General features: G+C 54.4%; 1 protein-coding gene and 1 non-coding gene across 3 annotated transcripts in view; both read right to left on the bottom strand.

The window, feature by feature from the left end:
* The window catches only part of MYO15A (myosin XVA), a 75,033-nt gene that overhangs the window by 33,351 nt on the left and 24,156 nt on the right, over nt 1-17,526 (bottom strand). For both annotated transcript variants that reach the window (XM_077970487.1, XM_077970488.1), the window contains 23 exons: nt 17,368-17,481; nt 16,551-16,712; nt 13,757-13,870; nt 13,109-13,167; nt 12,899-13,022; nt 11,884-11,979; nt 11,313-11,444; nt 10,623-10,748; nt 9,632-9,709; nt 8,602-8,750; nt 8,435-8,480; nt 8,124-8,248; nt 7,498-7,615; nt 7,020-7,195; nt 6,433-6,517; nt 5,644-5,697; nt 5,469-5,550; nt 5,265-5,395; nt 4,672-4,767; nt 3,212-3,447; nt 822-1,003; nt 462-534; nt 78-269 (listed from right to left, as the gene is read on the bottom strand). In XM_077970487.1, the coding sequence (XP_077826613.1) occupies nt 78-269; nt 462-534; nt 822-1,003; nt 3,212-3,447; nt 4,672-4,767; nt 5,265-5,395; nt 5,469-5,550; nt 5,644-5,697; nt 6,433-6,517; nt 7,020-7,195; nt 7,498-7,615; nt 8,124-8,248; nt 8,435-8,480; nt 8,602-8,750; nt 9,632-9,709; nt 10,623-10,748; nt 11,313-11,444; nt 11,884-11,979; nt 12,899-13,022; nt 13,109-13,167; nt 13,757-13,870; nt 16,551-16,712; nt 17,368-17,481 (2,750 nt within the window). The remainder of the gene's footprint in view (nt 1-77; nt 270-461; nt 535-821; nt 1,004-3,211; nt 3,448-4,671; nt 4,768-5,264; nt 5,396-5,468; nt 5,551-5,643; nt 5,698-6,432; nt 6,518-7,019; nt 7,196-7,497; nt 7,616-8,123; nt 8,249-8,434; nt 8,481-8,601; nt 8,751-9,631; nt 9,710-10,622; nt 10,749-11,312; nt 11,445-11,883; nt 11,980-12,898; nt 13,023-13,108; nt 13,168-13,756; nt 13,871-16,550; nt 16,713-17,367; nt 17,482-17,526) is intronic.
* Nucleotides 2,668-2,768, bottom strand: LOC114673336 (small nucleolar RNA U13). Its single transcript, XR_003724050.1, has one exon. It is a non-coding gene; the product is annotated as a small nucleolar RNA U13 (small nucleolar RNA).

The raw sequence follows: 17,526 nt of genomic DNA, 5'->3' as shown, positions 1-17,526 counted from the left end.
CTGTCCCAGCAGCTGGGAGGGGCAGGCCTTCTGCCTGGGAGTGGCCATCTGTGAGGGGGTACCCCGTAGCTACCTACACTTTGGGGCCTCCCCTGCTGGTTACAGGCCCCTCTGCACCCACAATGAAGTAGGACTTCTGTCGAGGGAAGTCCCTGAGCAGCTCCAGGTCCGACACCAGGTCCAACACATAGTCGTGGCCAGCCAGCTCTGCCCACTGGACACCATTCTTCATGGCCACGGTCCAGCCACGCCAGCCATCTGCCAGCCCCCTGGTGATGGCACGCACAGGAATAGAAATGAGGGACAGAGTCGTCAGGCACTACCTGGGGAGATCCTGGGTTATAAGCCAGACTCTAAACATGAACAGAGTGGACCCTATGGGACCCTCTGGGGGATCTGACCTCCCCCCACAACATTCCAGGTACATAAGAGTATGCTGGGAGGGCATCCTAGGAGCCAACCTGTGCCTCAGAATGTCTCCAGCCACTTCTTCTCCCGTACTCCAGGAGTGCACCGGGCAGGAGAACTGGTCACCTGGGGCGCAGCAGGTGCTGGGCTCAGGTTGGAGCATCTGAGTCCAGTTTGGCTGTATCTCCCTGCTTGCTTCTTCCTCTCAGGCTTCTTGTATCTGTAGCCTCACTTCCCTGGCTCCCCTTTCCTGGGCCAGGTCCCACCACCCCCACACAGACTTTCACGCAGAGCCACATCTGAGAAGGCCCCTCCCCAGCTCCAGAGCATCCAGTGGCTTCTGCCATCCCCCAGGGCTCATTGGGCCCTGCTGACTCCCACTGCCCTCACTGAGGTGAGAGAAGGCAGCTTACCATTGAAGCAGCCCACGTCCAGCGCCATGTTGGCCTTCTCATAGGTCGCTGTCCACTCGAGCTGGGTCGGGGGTAAGGTGCGGGCAGCCCCCGAGCCCTGCTGTTGGGCCCGGCCCATGGCCTGCATGAGGCGATGCTGACACACAGCCTGGAAGCCATTCCGCCCATAATCAGACACAAACCTGATGGGTAGGAGTTGGAGCCGGGATCAAGAGGGATCTGAAGCTAGCTGGGGGCTGGGGGCTGCGGGGTGGGGGTAGGAAATTCTGAGGTTAGTTCGAGAAAGGCCCAGGCTATCCCAGAGCTCCAAGGTGAGGCTGCGAAGGCCCCAGGCTAGTTCAGAAGGGTCCCAGGCTACAGTCCAGTGCTCTGGGACTGCATTTAAGGGGTCCCAGGCTAGCTTACAAAGGATCTGTTTAGTTTAGAGTCCCATGGCTAAACTGAAAGGGTCCCAGGCTAGTCCAGAAGTATCTCAGGCCAGCACAGAGGTCCAAGGATAGGCCAAAGAGGTTCCAGCTGGTTGGAATAAAATGTCATTGACAGGATGGGGTCTGCAGCTGGGTGTGGGCAACAACCAGAACTCTGTCTTCACTCTCTCACAGGGCGACCTTGGGTGGTTATCTGCCCTCTGAGCCTCTCCTCTAAGTTTTCATCTATAAAAGGGACGGCTGAGGGTTCAACTCAACCCAGGCCCAATGAGCCCAATCCCTACCAGTCATTCCTCATGCTTCCCTCACCCCAACATCTTATACCCCCTGCAGCTAAGCCTGGCCAAGAGCAGCACTGGTGCAGGCCCATAGTAGCTAGAGAGGGAACCTAGCACCATGCCCTCAGGAAAGCCCTAGGCAGGCAGGCCAGCAATGGCCCTACCCTGCTGTCAGCTGCCACGGAGTCACAAGACTGGCCAGGTGATGTCCACCTGCTGCATGCTGGTCTGAGCAAGAGTCTGTACACTCCGTAACTCATGGAGGTGGGTTCTGTTGTCATCCCCAAATTATAAGGGAGAAACAGGTTCAGAGAGGGGCAGTGACTTGTCTCAAGCCACACAGCAGGTAAGTATCAAAGCTGAGATTCACACCCAGGGCCTGCCTGTGTGATCTCCTTGCAAATCATCCTTCTCATCCAGCAGGGTGACATCATTGTGATGGTTATACCCACATAGCACCTACCATGTGCCCCTCTCTGTTCTAAGCACTTCACGTGTGTTTATATATTTTATCCGCACAATAGCCTATGAAGTAGGTACTATCATTATGCCATTTTTTTTTTTTTGAGACGGAGTCTCGCTCTGTCGCCCAGGCTGGAGTGCAGTGGCCGGATCTCAGCTCACTGCAAGCTCCGCCTCCTGGGTTCACGCCATTCTCCTGCCTCAGCCTCCCGAGTAGCTGGGACTACAGGCGCCCGCCACCTCGCCTGGCTAGTTTTTTGTATTTTTTTTAGTAGAGACGGGGTTTCACCGTGTTAGCCAGGATGGTCTCGATCTCCTGACCTCGTGATCCGCCCGTCTCGGCCTCCCAAAGTGCTGGGATTACAGGCTTGAGCCACCGCGCCCGGCCGCCATTTTTTTTTAACATCAGACAGGGTCTTGCTCTGTTGCCCAGGCTGAAGTGTAAGTGGCATGATCCTGGCTCACTGCATCCTCAGCCTCCTGGGTTCAAGCAATGCTCCTGCCTCAACCTCCGGAGTATCTGGGACTACATGTGTGTGCCACTATGCCTGGCTAATTTTTAAATTTTTTGCAGATACAAGGTCTGGATACATTGTCCAGGCTGGCCTTGAACTCCTGGGCTCAAGCAATCCTCCCATCTTGGCCTCCCAAAGTGCTGGGATTACAGGCATGAGCCACTGTCCTGGTCTTGTGCTGATGTTTTAGCAAGGTTTGAGGGTGACACATCTCATGACTGAACATGAAAAGTCAATCATCACACTTATAAACTATAAAAGAATAACCCCCATTTGATATGTAAGGAAACTGAAGCCCAGAGAGGTTAAGTAACTTACCCAAGGTCACACAGCTCATATGGCTGAGCTGGGATTTGAACCCTGATTACCTGAGTCCAGCATCCATGCTCCTGATCACCCCACTAAACTCTCATGCTGTGAGAGCTCAATGCTCTTTTCCAAATTCCCCACATGCCGGTCTTGTCCCACTCTGAGTTCTGGAAGTCCCTCATCCAGTCTGACCTAACTCCTAGCCCCTGCAGTGAAGGCCTGCCCTCCTTTCTTGCTCTGAGCCCAGTAGAAACGCATAGCAGCCCCTGGCCAGCCTCCATGCCTGAGCTTCCCAGCACAGAGATATGACTCCTGGCCTGACCTTTAAGACCCTGACTTAGGCCCCACTGCTGGTGCCACCGTCCCTCATGTCCCAGCCCCTACCCAGTCCCACTCACTTGAGAAGGTACTTGTTGAAGCGCGGGGAAGGTGCAAAGCCACTGAGGCAGGTGGCCAGCAGCAGCCAGCCCCGCTCAGCATTGTGGGCATTGTGATTGTGCCACACCTGATTGGCCAGCTGTGCCAGGATCTCGTCCCGCAGCTCAGGCACCGCCAGCCCCTTCTGCACAATGTAGTTCCCGAAGATGTTCTCCCGGGCACCATGCAGGTGGGGGTCACCCATGAAGCGCAGGATCTGGGCCACGAACAGAGTTTCCTGGGCGTCTCAGAAAGTTGTTCCTTCCACTCCCCACCCCACAACATGCATCCCTCTCATATATATATATACATGGAGTACTTTTTTTGAGATGGGGTCTCTGTCACCCAGACTGGAGTGCAGTGGCGGGATCTCAGCTCACTACAGCCTCAACTTCCCCGGGCTCAAGTGATCCTCCCACCTCAGCCCCTCAAGTAGCTAGGATTACAGGTGCATGCAGCCACACCCAGCTAATTTTTGTATTTTTAGTAGTGACAGCGTTTCACCATGTTGCCCAGGCTGGTCTCAAACTCCTGGACTCAAGGGATCTGCCTGCCTTGGCCTCCCAAAGTGCTGGGATTACAAGTGTGCGCCACCGTGCCCAGCATACAACTGCCATATTCTATGCTGAATGACCAGGCAGTTTACCTAAACTATGGGAAAATTAAAGATCCGAAGTATGTCATCTTTCCTGTTCATGAACCTTCTAGAACTCCCCATGCAGCCCCAGCCCCCTCCCTGCACCGCTGGCCTCCAGTCAGCCCCCACCTCCTGCTCTATCTAGGCCACACAGTGTTCTTTTTAACATTCAGATATGACCACATCCCTCTCACAGAAGCACCTGCCTTGGCTCCCTAGGTCCCTTGGGATGAAATCTAAGCTCTGGGTCTGTAATCAAGGCCTCACTGGCCAGTCTCACCCTTGCCCTCCTGACCCCGTTCTGACCATACCAATTTCCTCTTCTCTGTGTACTTTCTCCACTTTCCCTGCCTGGCAAATTCCCCTCCAGCTCAAATGCCTTCTCCTCCAGGAAGCCCTCTCTGGCCCTGCCCAGGGCTGAATTAGTGGCCCCATCAGACTCCCTAGCCTTGGTGCTTCCCTCTGTCCATACTGGTGGTCACTGGCTGGGTCAACTCTGCCTCCCCCTTCAAACTGAGAAGTCCTTAAGGAGAAGGTCTGGGTCTCTTCCTGGTGTCCCCAAGAGGCTCCAAGGCAGCCTTTTTTTTTTTTTTTTCGCCAGGAAGATGGCTGGGAGAAGAAAAGTCACCAGTCCTCAGAGAGGAAGCCAGATCTCCCCCTCTGACATAAAAGTCCCTCCTTTGGGGAAGAGGTGTGGGGCTCATGGATTGGGCTTGCGGGGGGCTGGGAAGACTGGGAGCCTCATGGCCCAGCTTCAGGGCCAGGGGCTATGAATTAGAAGGTGGGCTGGGGCAGACCCCATACCAGCTTGAAGACGCTCACGGCTTCTGCATGGTGCTCGGCGGGCAGCTGCGTGAGGGGTGTCCTCAGGGGCACTGTCAGCATCCCAAAGGCAGGTTCCTAGGGCACAGGGCAGGCACATGAGCAGACACAGCCGGGACTGACAGGCACATCTGGACCCACTGCTCCATGCCACATGGGACTCCAAGGCCTATGAGGCAGGGGCTTCGGTCCTCAGTGTATGGATGAGGAAACTGAGGGCTGGTGAGGGGCCACCACAGTGGCCTTCAGCAAGTCGGTGGTAGGGACAGGATAAACCCTCATCTGGAGGGGAGGAAATCAGAGCTGGGCTGACATGCTATAGCTCCACCAGTTGTTCAATTTCTGAAATATTTCCAGACTGGTTGGTGATAAACAGCCCTGCCCGAGCCCTGAGGGCTCTCCACTGCTATCCAGACCCCAGGGATCTCCCAGATTCCCTATGATGCAGCAACTAAAAGGTTCATACCCAACACCACAGGGCGCAGCCAGGAGCTTGCCCCAGGGCAAGGACAATGTCCATTCGAATTGGTCAGCATCTATCAGTCAGGGCACCTTGGACCTCAACTAGCCCTTACCTTGAAGTGGCACCGGACAAACTTGGCCATAGGATAGTTGTTGATGTCCAGGGGCAGTGTGACACGGGGCTCAGCCTGGAGCCGAGGAGTCCGCACAGGGGCCACCTGAGGCACCTGGGCCAGCCTGAGGCCTGTGGAGAGAGGAAGGAATGCGGTGCCTGCTCTGATCTGCCTGTGCCCTCCCCCCGCCTGGCGCTGACCCACCTGCCACTGCTTGCAAGAGCCCAGCCAGCTCAGCCGGTACCTCCAGGTGCCCCACAGCCACTACCTCCCGCTTGCTCAGCTCCTGGAGGGACAGTGCATGGGGCAGACAGGCCTGCCACATCCCCACCTGCCAGCCTCCCTCCTTGACCCTGCTGCCACCCAGACCCACACCCACCTCCTGCTCCTGCAGCCACGCCCCCTCCACCTGGCACCTCCACTCTGCCCTCAGCTTCAGGAGAGCAGATGTCAAGGTGGGGAGCTGCAGGCAGAGGTGACGATGGGCACCCAGGCAGGCCAGGCCAGCTTATGCAAGGTGGCCACACTCAAGCAAGGGGGACAGTTTGCCTGTTGTGTGGAGGTGACTGCCCCCCTCCACACGTGGGGCAGGAGGCTGAGGTTGGCCAGAGAAACAGGGAGGGGAAAGGAGAGAGAGCAAGACAGAGACAGAGGCAAAAGGCGGAGGCAGGAAAACGCTGGGGAAAGAGACACACAAGGAGAATTTCTGGGAGGTGGCTGAGCACTGCATCATGGGAAGCCCTCCTCTGCAGCGCCACAAAACCTTCAGTAAAGGCTACCTACTGCTTCACTGCTTTGGGAACTGCATTTATCTTTCTGGTTGCTGGTTTACATGACAGTGGGTCAAGACACGAAGGTAAGAGCAAAACCATACCCAGTGACGTTCAGGTCGCCAGATTCTAACGGTCCTCAATTCCTGAAGATCCCACTGTGAACCCAGCACCAGCCCAAATCCTTCAATGCAACATCTCGTTTAACCCTCTCCACAATCCCAAGGGGTAGATGGGAAAATTGAGGATAGACAATGGCCAAGGTTACAGAGCTAGTGGGTGGCAGAGGCAGAATTTGAACCCAAGACGGCCTAAGGCCAATGGTCTCCTCTTGGGTGCTAAGTGCCTTTTCCCCTTCTCTGCTGTCCCCTTGGACCCAGGTAAGGTAGAGCCTATACCTTGAGATAGCGTCGGCGGCTCATGTATGCGTGTACCAGGGACCGGAACTTCACCAGACTCCTCCTCATCTGCTGATAGCGTTGCCTGGGTTGGGGGAGTGGGGAGGTCAGGGATTGGGGCCACAGGGTGACAGGGTGATCAAGGGGCAGAGAGGCCCTTGCCAGCCTGGCCTGGGAGCCAGTGCCCACATCTCACTCTTGGGGTCCTTTGGCACAAAGGGAAACTGGAGCTCAGAGAGGGGCAGTGACTTGGCCAAGGTCACACAGCAAATTAAGTAGCAAGGCCTGGATTAAACCTGCCGGAATAATTTATTTCCCAACAGCTTATAATCTCAGGGTCCCTGAAATGCAGGGTAAGGTCCCTCTTGGCTGAATGGATTCCCACCCACCAGTTACAAGGACCTGGGGTTGGCTGGGAAGGACATTCAAAAGCAGAGACGCAGAGAATCTGATCATCCTCCTACAGAGGCCTCCACCCTCAGCTTGCATGCTTCCAGGGATAGGGAGCTCATCACCCAAGGTCAGGCGTGGCCTCTCCCGAGCCTGACCATAGGTCTCCTAGGAATCCTGCCTTTTCTGTGCCTCACCTGGCAAGGTAGCCACGAGCCCGGCTTTGCAGCAGGATGATCTTGTGGCGCAGAGAGCGGAATCGCCGCTTAATGAAGAAGCCACGGAGGCAGCGCTGCAGCGTGAGGGCTGCCAGATTCAGGACATGCTCTCGCATACTCTCCAGCAGCTGGTATAGGTGTTCTTTAAGGAACAGCTGAGGGCAGGAGGAAGGCACTGAGGCAGATAGGAGCCAGGAGGCTGGACTAAGGGCCCCTCCCTCTCTAGAAGTCCGTGGAGACAGAATAGGCAGGGCAGCCTCCTAGAGCGGGGCTGGAGGATGGGGTGGATTTGGAGAGGTTGAAGGATGCTGGTGAATCAGGTAGTTAGCATTCCATGTCCCAAGCTCATCTGGGTTGCTCCTGGGACGGCAGTCTCTAGCTTGGACATTTCTGACTCAGTAGTTGTGGAGCCCCCGAACTTGGGGTCTCCAAGGGCTGACTGTGGGGCGGGACTCACCTTGCTGACCCCAACACGGTACATGTTTGGCATGACTTTGCACAGGCGACTCAGCACTGACACACACATGTCCCCATTAGCCGGCAGGTCATGCTTGAGGGCCACTAGACAGCAGTACCTGGCAGGGGGCCCAAACTCAGTCTGAGGCTATGAGACCTACCTGGGGTGCCTGCTAGACCATGGGGTTACCGCCCCCAGCCCCGTGTCCAAAAGGCCTAGTCCCAGTGGTGGCTCCACGAATAGTTTGTTGTAATCTGAAAAAAGGCACTCCATCCTCAAGACTCTTTACTTCTGGGTGTCAGACAATTGTTATAATAGATGATTTCAGTAGAACAGGACACTTGACTGCCACCTGCTGGAAACTTGTCATTGTAACTACTAAAATCATTCTAATCAACACGGAGGGTTGATTATACATGTTATATGTTATACAACATATAACTACAAAAAAGGCAATACAATAAATGTATCTACCACATAACAGCTAGCATGTGGCAGCCTTGTGAAGTATACAACCTGAGCAACTGTGCATGGCAAGCCCTGTACTGCCTGGGTTGTGTATTCCTGGGGCCATGGGGACTTGGGCAGGGATTTGTAGAGCTCAGGAACTACCCTAACCAAGATACCTGTCGATGAACCCTTGGAAAGGCAGGCGCACTGGAAATCCCTCCTTGCGGATCCTCACGGTCTCCAGCACCCCTGAATAGCGTAACTGTGCCATTACCACATCTGGCTCAAAGAGATTTGGCTCCTGTAGGGATGCCCAGAGAGGGAGTCTGCACATTGGCTCAGCCATGTGCAAAGGGCACAGTCATGGTGAATAGTCCCAATGCTAGGCTGGGCAGATGCAGGTCCAGAGAGGCCAAGCCACTTGCCCAAGGTCGCACAGCATGGGCAGGAGGATTTGGCTCTCTCAGAGGCCTCAGCTCTCACTCACCTTCTTGTGGTTGGGCTTCAGGCAACGCATGAACAAGGGGTTACACCTGGTAGCGGCAGGAAGAGGACAGCGTGAGGCCTCAGAAAAAGAAGGCGCTCACCCTCTGAGGGTCATGAGGTGGGTTAAGGATGAGACTGGGTGCTCCGCCCACCTGCCCCCCACCCCACCTCTCCATCTTTTCCACCAGATCCAGGAGTGACTGCTGGAACTTGGCAGCCACGGTGTGTGCCTTGTAGAGCCGAGTGACGGAGCTGCTCTTGCCCAGGCGCTGAGGGGCAGCCTGTGGGGCATGGCTGGAGAAGAGGTGTGCCACCACCTGGGCAGGGGTCAGGGCAGGGAAAGCAGGCAGGGGCCGGGAGACCGAAATGAGGAGGAACAGAGAGCAGGAGTCAAATCTCTGAACCAGGGGGATCTGAAGACTAACTGGACCCCTGTTCTCTCTGCAAGGCCTCTGTCATCCTAACTTACATGCTTCTCAAAACAGGTAGGGCTCAGCACCTTCCAAGGGATCCATCCCATAACTGGCTTTTTCCCCTTCAGTCTAAGGAACACACAGTCACTGACTGTGTGCCTGGCCCCAAGGTGGCCTGTTAGACACATGGTTGTGAACTCTGGCTATGACCTCATGAGGAGGGTGCCCAGTGGACAGGAGGAAGGGGAGGGCCAGATAGGGGAGGTGATGTTACCAGGCCTGTGCTCTGTCATAGGGCCATCTGCTGGCCGTAGTGTAGCTGGGATGCAGGGCCTCCCTAAGCCTTCAAGGAACCCAAAGTTGGTACCCCAAGCTCTCCCCTGGGGCCTTATGGGTAGTGTGGGGGAAACTGAGAATACCAGGAGGTGGGATTGGGGGAACAGGTCTGGCAAGAAGCCAGGAGAGAATGGGCCAGGGAATGGGGTGGGGCCCGGAGTGGGGTAAGTACAGGGCAAGGTCACAGCTGGTGGGGTACAGGGTTAGAATTGTGAGTGGGGCCGGGCTCTAGCCACTGGGGCTGTCAGGAGCCAGATGGCAGGATCAGGATGAGGAGCCAAGCTAGGCGGGAACAGGCCAGGGACAGGGTGTCCAGGCCACCCTTGTCTTTGGCCAAAGCTAAGCGGAGCCAGGACGTGGCAACATGGTCTAAGGCCTGCAGGCGGGCTGGGTGTGGGTGTGGGGCCGTGCGTGGGGGCAGGGCCAGAGTGGTGGAAGGCGAGGCTCACCCGTGTCCGGCTCCGTACGAACAGATCCAGCACGTCCTGGCGCACTTGGTCGTGGTTCTTGTCCAGGAACTTGTGCACCTGCAAAGGGGAACAATGGCCCGGGTAATCCTGGCCTCTGTCTCTCTGTCTACCCTAGGAGGGACTGCATCCTCCTCACCTCTATGGTCCTACCTCTCCAGTCCCCACCATTCTCCCTATTCCTGGGGGAGGGGAGCATTCACCATGGCTTCACATGACCAACCTGGGTCTTGGCCTCACCCTCAGTGAAGGACATTGTCCTGCACCCATTCTACAGATGAGAAAAGTAAGGCCTGGATGGGGACAGAGGCACGGAATCCTAGCCTGAGACACCTCCAGGGCAGGAATGTACCTCAGATAATAGTGATGAGGGTGACCACAGTGAAGTCACTATTTTTTTTTTTTTTTTTTTTTGAGACAGAGTCTCGCTCTGCCGCCCAGGCTGGAGTGCAGTGGCCGGATCTCAGCTCACTGCAAGCTCCGCCTCCCGGGTTCACGCCATTCTCCTGCCTCAGCCTCCCGAGTAGCTGGGACTACAGGCGCCCGCCACCTCGCCCGGCCAGTTTTTTGTATTTTTTAGTAGAGACGGGGTTTCACCGGGTTAGCCAGGATGGTCTCGATCTCCTGACCTTGTGATCCGCCCGTCTCGGCCTCCCAAAGTGCTGGGATTACAGGCTTGAGCCACCGCGCCCGGCCAGTGAAGTCACTATTGATGAGCTACTCTTTATCAAACCCACCCTATATTTCTCACACCCACCCCATGAGTTGGGCACTATTATTATCCCCATTTTCCAAGTGAGAGAACTGAAGCTCAGACTAGCTAAGCAATTTGCTCAAGGTCACAGAGCTTGGGCACAGCAGAGTCAGAATTGGACCTGGGTGTGAATGTCTGGGGCCAGTGTTGTGCTTCTGTGTCTCCAACAGCTAGCAGCACCGCAGCACCAGCGGCCAGGCCGACTGTCTCGGGGCTCACCTGGTAGGTGACCTTGCCTGCATAGTGCTTGATGGTGAACTCAGGCAGCGGCATCTTGGGTTTGGAATACAGCGGGTTGGCGCCATGATGGTAGTGGCACTTCTGTAGGAAGGTGTGGTCTGTAGCCTGGGGGCAATTTAGGGATCAGTGGGTGGGCAGGGGGCCTGGACACTCTGTTCTTGGCCTGGTAGCAACCTCACTATCCCCGACTGCTCCCAATTGAGCACCAGAGAGGAACAACTCACAGCTTCCCATGGCTACCCATCTCCCTGGGTCGGAAGGCAAGTGCCTTAGCCAGGCACTGGAGGCCTAAGTGGTGCCTTGAAGATAGGCATGGCTGAGTGAGCTCCTAACTGCCTCCCCTCCAGGCCAACTGCCTTTGCACTCTATTGATCTCACTGCCATTCCACCCTTGTGTTTTGCAATCAGGATTTGAGGTCCAATCCCAAGGTTACCTACTCCAGGAAACCTTCTGTGACTTTCCAGGCTGGTGCAGCCTCTCTTCTGAACACACATAGCTGCCCATCTGGCCTCAATCACCCCAGGATGTGAATAGTAGGTCGGGTATCCCAACCCCCCACTGCCTTCCTCAGGCCAGAGCAGAGAGGAATGAAGGAGTCAGGGTGGGATGAGGACATGAGGTTGAGAGATCTGTGACCTGACTAGGCTCACACAGTGCCTGCAGCTCACCTGGGGAAAGCAACACTGGTCATCGAGGATTCGCAGGATGCCATAAGGTTTCAGTGAGATGAGGTTGATGCAGGGCTGGTTGTCAGCAAAGGTGATCTCCTGCCAGTCGATCTGCTCACGGATATACTCCTCCTGCAGGCAGTGGGCAGCAGGAGCTCAACCTCCCATCCCTGTCCAGGGCCCACCCACCCTACCCACCCTCCCTCCCAGGCTGAATCTAAAGGAGCCTGGCCAGCAGCACCTCTGCTTGCATACCTCCCAGAACAGGGAACTCACCCCCTGATAAGGCAGCATGAGCCAACTCAGGGTCCTACTGCTCCCTCTGCCTGGGACAGCCCAGTAGAGGAGAAGGACCCCCCAAGGGGACTCCTCTCTGAGCACAGCACCTCAGCACCTTTCCCTCCAGAACAGAGACCTTCCCATGGGCTGGTCCCCAGCTTAGAATGCCTTTTCCTCCGCTGTCTACTGATGTCAGAATTGCCCTTAAACAACCAGTATATCCTCATCTGTCTCCACGGAGGTCCACTGGCCAGTGAAGACAGGGACAGGAGTATTAATGGGGCCCACACACCTGCTCCTCCTGGAAGACGATCTTGTTGAAAAGGTACTGAAGGTTCTCGTTTGCGTAGTTAATACACAGCTGCTCAAAGCTGTTGAAGCTCAAGTCCTGCCAGGTGGATGGGGAGGCTGGGACTGGTCCTTCCTTGGCCACCAGCCTGTTTGCCCTGCCTTCCCTGGTGGCAACTTCAAAAAGCTGGAGCTCAACCACAGACCCTCAGCTTGGAACCCTCCACGGCTCCTGCTGCACCTGACAGGCAGTGGCTGATGGCCAAGGCTCTGGGGCCTTCTGCCTGGGTTCAAATTCTGGCTCGGCCACTTTCTAGCTACATTACCTTGAATAACAGCCCCATGCCTCAGTTTTCCCATCTGTAAAATGAGGATACTGACAGTACCTGCCTCACAGGGTTACTGTAAGGATGAAGTGAATTAACGAAGTGCTTTGAACAGCCCCTGGCACATAACAGGTGCCAAGTGAGTGCCTGTGATGGCCGCATCGTGCTTTTGCCCCGTCCCTCGCCACTTCCTTTGCTGTGCACTGGCACAGCAGTCACCCCTCCCCCCCACACAAAGTCCAGCCCCACCACCCCTCCCAGCCTTTGCATATTCTGTTCCCTGCACCTACAAGTGCCTTTGCTGGGTCTCAGGAGTGTCTCGTCCTCATCCAGGAAGCCTTCCCCATTCCTGCCCAGGTGAACTAAAGGTGCCCACTGGAGCATATGGGCTTGTCAGAGTCTGCCCCCACCCCCACCCAGCCTCACCTGGAAGCTCCCCAAGCTCCCCTGGCTGGTCCTTTCTGGGCAGCTGGTATTGCCCAGCACAGAGCCTGGCTCGGAGGCCTTGGGGGTACTTGTGGTGAGTAAAGAAAATGAAAGGAGACAAGGGAGATGGTGACAGGGAGGGGTTCATGAAGGGAGGATGGCACCTGCTGCAGGCACAGAAAGGGATGGGAAGGGCAGCCTGAGACGCCTGAGGGAGGTGAGACCTTGCCTATGTCCCCCGCCCCTCAGCCTCCTACACGGCCCCACCTCGAAACCATAGATGTCCAGGATGGCGATGGACAGCGTGTCCTGCCGTGGGGACACCAGTGCGTTGACCCTGGTGATGAGCCAGCTGAACAGCAGTGCATACAAGACCTTGGCGATGGCGTCCCTGAAGCAGAGGTGGTACTGGTGTGAGCAGGACACTGTGTGGGGTGCTGGGCCTCGGGGCTCAGGCAGGGCAGGGCGCGGCCTCACCTGGCATCCACAGCGCTCTCCACAGTTAGGGGCGTGAAGATCTTCTCTCGCATTGTCTCCTAAGGAGGGGCACAGCCCTTGAGTGACAGCAGGCTGGCCACTGCCTCCAGAAAGCCCCCAGGGGACTAGGGGAGTGGGAGCATGGGAAAGGGAGGCTGGAGGGATATAGTGACTGTGCACACAGAGACTAGGCAGGACCACCCCCGCCCCCACCCCAACTCCGCCTGGCAATGCTGGTAGTGGTGGGGACTGCAGGTCTAATGGGGGAGCCAGAGGCATCAGCAGATACAATGAGATCAACCCCGGGAAGGGGGAATGGGCCTAGGACTGAAAGACCAGATGAGGCACTGACCCGGCCAAAGATTAGGGAAGGCTTCTTAGAGGAGAGGATACCTGGATAGGCTCTTAAAGGATGAGTAGGTGTGAAAAGAGGAAGAGCATTCCAGGTAGAGGAAACAGACTATGCAACAGTCTGAGATTGGAATCTGAAATGTCTTTGGGGTCTGAAATTACTCCCCTCCATGCCTGACCCAGGGACAGAGAGAGCAGGAGAGAGGGAAAGGCTGCCCACGAAGGATCAGCACAAGGCAGCTCTGTCCAGGCCCTGGTAGAAAGCTTTGTTTGAAGGCCAGATGCCCACAGACTCACGGTCACTTTGAAGGTGATGGCCTTCTGCAGACCCTCAGGGGAGATCTGCAGCAGCTCTGCCACGGCCTGGATCTCCCGGGCACTCACCACTGAGGCCACCTCCTGTGCATCCATCTATGCAAAATACCAACAGGAATGTGCTTTGAACTAGATAAGCTGAATTTAAAGTTCATATGAAAAACAGGGCCAGGCACTATGGCTCACGTCAGTAATACCAGCACTTTGGGAGGCCGAGGCGGGTGGATTAGCTGAGGCCAGGAGTTCGAGACCAGCCTGACCAACATGGAGAAACCCCATCTTTACTAAAAATACAAAACCAGCCGGGCATAGTGGCACATGCCTGTAATCCCAGCTACTCGGGAGGCTGAGACAGGAGAATCACTTGACCTGGGAGGTGGAGGTTGCAGTGAGCCGAAATCGCGCCATTGCACTCTAGCTTGGGCAACAAGAGTGAAACTCTGTCTCAAAAAAAAAAAAAAAAAAAAAATAGCCACACACGGTGGTGGGTGCCTGTAATCCCAGCTACTCGGGAGGCTGAGGCAGGAGAATCATTTGAACCCAGGAGGCGAAGATTACAGTGAGCTGAGGCCATGCCATTGCACTCCAGCCTGGGTGACAAGAGTGAAACTCCATCTCAAAAAAATTAAAAAATAGAAAACAGAAACAGGCTGGGCACGGTGGCTCATGTCTGTAATCCCAGCACTTTGGGAGGCTGAGGTGGGAGGATCGAATGAGGCAGGGGGTTCAAGACCAGCCTGGCAACATAGTGAGACCCTGTCTAAAAAATGTGCTGGACATGGTGGCCTAAACCTGTAGCCCCAGCTACTCAGGAGGCTGAAGCAGGAGGATCGCTTGGGCCTAGGAGGTTGAGGCTGCAGTGAGCTATGACAGTGCCACTGTACTCCAGCCTGGGCCATAGAGTGAGACCCTGTCTCAAAAAATAAAAATTTAGGCCGGGCGCGGTGGCTCACGCCTGTAATCCCAGCACTTTGGGAGGCCGAGGCGGGCGGATCACAAGGTCAGGAGATCGAGACCACGGTGAAACCCCGTCTCTACTAAAAATACAAAAAATTAGCCGGGCGCGGTTGTGGGCGCCTGTAGTCCCAGCTACTCGGGAGGCTGAGGCAGGAGAATGGCGTGAGCCCGGGAGGCGGAGCTTGCAGTGAGCCGAGATCGCGCCACTGCACTCCAGCCTGGGCGACAGAGCGAGACTCCGTCTCAAAAAAAAAAAAAAAAAAAAAAAATTTTTTTTAAAAAGCCGATTAAAAGAAAAAAAACAGTGTACTCATAGACACAGTACATAAATAGATTAACAAAGCACAATAGAAAGTCTGGAATTAGACATAAATGTATGTATAAACTTAGCACATGATAAAGATGTATTTTTCTTTCTTTTTTACAAATAATTTTTTTTTTATAGAGATGGGCCCTTGCTATGTTGCCTAGGCTGGTCTCAAGCTCCTGGGTTCAAGTAATCCACCTGCCTTGGCCTCCCAAAATGTTGGGATTACAGACACGAGCCACCATACTCGGCTAATGAAGATGTATTTTTCAAATCAAGAGATTAGGACAATTAAGTAAACATCTGGAAAAAAAAGTTGGATTCCTACGTCACACCTTACTAGGATAAATTTGGATGGATCAAAGATTTAAATGTTTTTTAAAACTCATAAAATCCATAAAAGGTCTTAGAGAAAGTTATGGAAAAAGGCTGTTACAATTTTAGGAAGTTTCTCTAAAAATGAAAAGAAGTTTAAAATTTCAAATGTAAAATTTAAATATACTAGAAAAGATTGATAAATGAACTACCTAAAAATAATTTTAAAACAATTTGCATAAAAAACCCAACAGGCCGGGCTTGGTGACTCACGGCTGTAATCCTAGCACTTTGGGAGGCCGAGGTGGGCGGATCACAAGGTCAAGAGATCAAGACCATCCTGGCCAACATGGTGAAACCCCATCTTTACTAAAAATACAAAAATTAGCTGGGTGTGGTGGCACACACCTGTAGTCCCAGCTACTCAGGAGGTCGAGGTAGGAGAATCGCTGGAACCTGGGAGGCGGAGGTTGCAGTGAGCTGAGATCGCGCCACTGCACTCCAGCCTGGCGACAGAGCGAGAATCCATCTCAAAGAAAAAATAAATACATAAAAATCAACAAAATAAAATAAAATAAAATAAACACCAAAGGGCTGGGCGCGGTGGCTCACGCCTATAATCCCAGCATTTTGGGAGGCCGAAGTGAGTGGATCGTTTCAGGTCAGGAGTGCAAGACCAGCCTGGCCAACAGGGTGAAACCCCATCTCTACTAAAAATACAAAAATTAGTGGGGTGGTAGTGACACGTGCCTATAATCCCAGCTAGTCGGGAGGCTGAGGCAGGAGAATCACTTGAGCCTAGGAGGCAGAGGTTGCAGTGAATCAACAGGAGTGAGCCAAGACTGCACCATTGCACTCCAGCCTGGGCGACAGAGTGAGACTCCTCCCCACCAAAAAACAAACAAAAAACAAACAAAAAACAAAAACAAAAACAAACCACCAAAAACATTGTAAACAAAGTTAAAACATAAATGACAAACTGGAAGATATATGTGCAATTCATGTCAGAGACAAAGGGCTGATTTCCTTAATACATAAAAGGAGGAAAAAGATGGACAACCCCAAAGGAAAAGGAAAAAAAACAGGAACAAGTGATGTGTGAAGAGTGTAATCTGAAAGGGAAACAGAGAAGGCCTTGGAAAAGACGGCCAAGTCCAGAGGGTGCGGGCCCCATGGCAGGCTGTGGCGTCCCCTCACCTCATACTTCTCAAAGTAGACATTGCCCAGGTGCAGGATGGAGGCCAGGATGCGGAAGATGCTGTCCTGGTCCTCGCTGCTGAAGCCCAGCACCTCCATGGCAGCCAGGAGTCGGCGAAAGTCATCTGCATCGCTCTTTCCTGCTATCTCACAGTTCCCACCCTGCGTGAGGGCAGAGGCTGAGGATCAGGGAGCTTGGGTGGGGCTGGGGAGTCCTCCAGGTCCTGCTCTGCCCTGACCAGCAGTGTGGCCTGAGCTGGTCACTCAAGCTCTCACTCCACTCTCATGGGCATGGAGGCTCTGAGCAGGGCAGAGGACAGGGTTCATAGATTCCAAGTGCAATGTGTGGCAGTGGTTGTCACCTGTTGACCATTGTAGCTGCCCAGTGATAATAATGAAAAGAGTAGTCAGTGTTTACTGAGCATGTACTGCATGCCAGGCCCTGTGTTAAGCTCTTTACATGCATTTCCTCATCTAAGCCTCACTACATCCCTGCAAAGTGGTACTATGTTGTCCCCATTTTACAGGTGAGGAAACTGAGTTACAGAGTGGGGAAGTGTAGTAACTCTAGACTGGTAGGTTCTGTTCCGGGTTCCAGAAAAATGAAGTCAGGTAGGCCTTTCCTGCTTCCACTTTGGACCCAGAAGACTCCTGGTCCCCCTCACTGTGACGAGATGTCTTAAATCCAAACTCACTCTCCCCAAATCTCCATCACCTTCACACTCCATCACTCACAACTCAGCTCCCTCAGCCCACCCAGGGGTGTCAGGGTGGGAGGACCAGGGCTGGGAGCCTTCAGATGCCTGCTGGCACTCACCTGGTTCAGATAGTAGTAGGTCTCAGCCTCTTGCAGGCTAAAGGCCTGCCGGAGCTGGGCAGGCAACCCGGCCAACAACTCGTAGAAGATGTGGTAATTCCTCTCGTTTTTGGCCTGTAGAGTGGGTAGGTGGGCACAGAGAAGGGAACCACCTACGTA

Source organism: Macaca mulatta, chromosome 16, assembly GCF_049350105.2.
Source record: "Macaca mulatta isolate MMU2019108-1 chromosome 16, T2T-MMU8v2.0, whole genome shotgun sequence".
NCBI lineage: Eukaryota > Metazoa > Chordata > Mammalia > Primates > Cercopithecidae > Macaca > Macaca mulatta.
The sequence above is the reverse complement of the archived record's forward strand: the minus strand, read 5'-3'. Positions and strand labels throughout refer to the sequence as shown.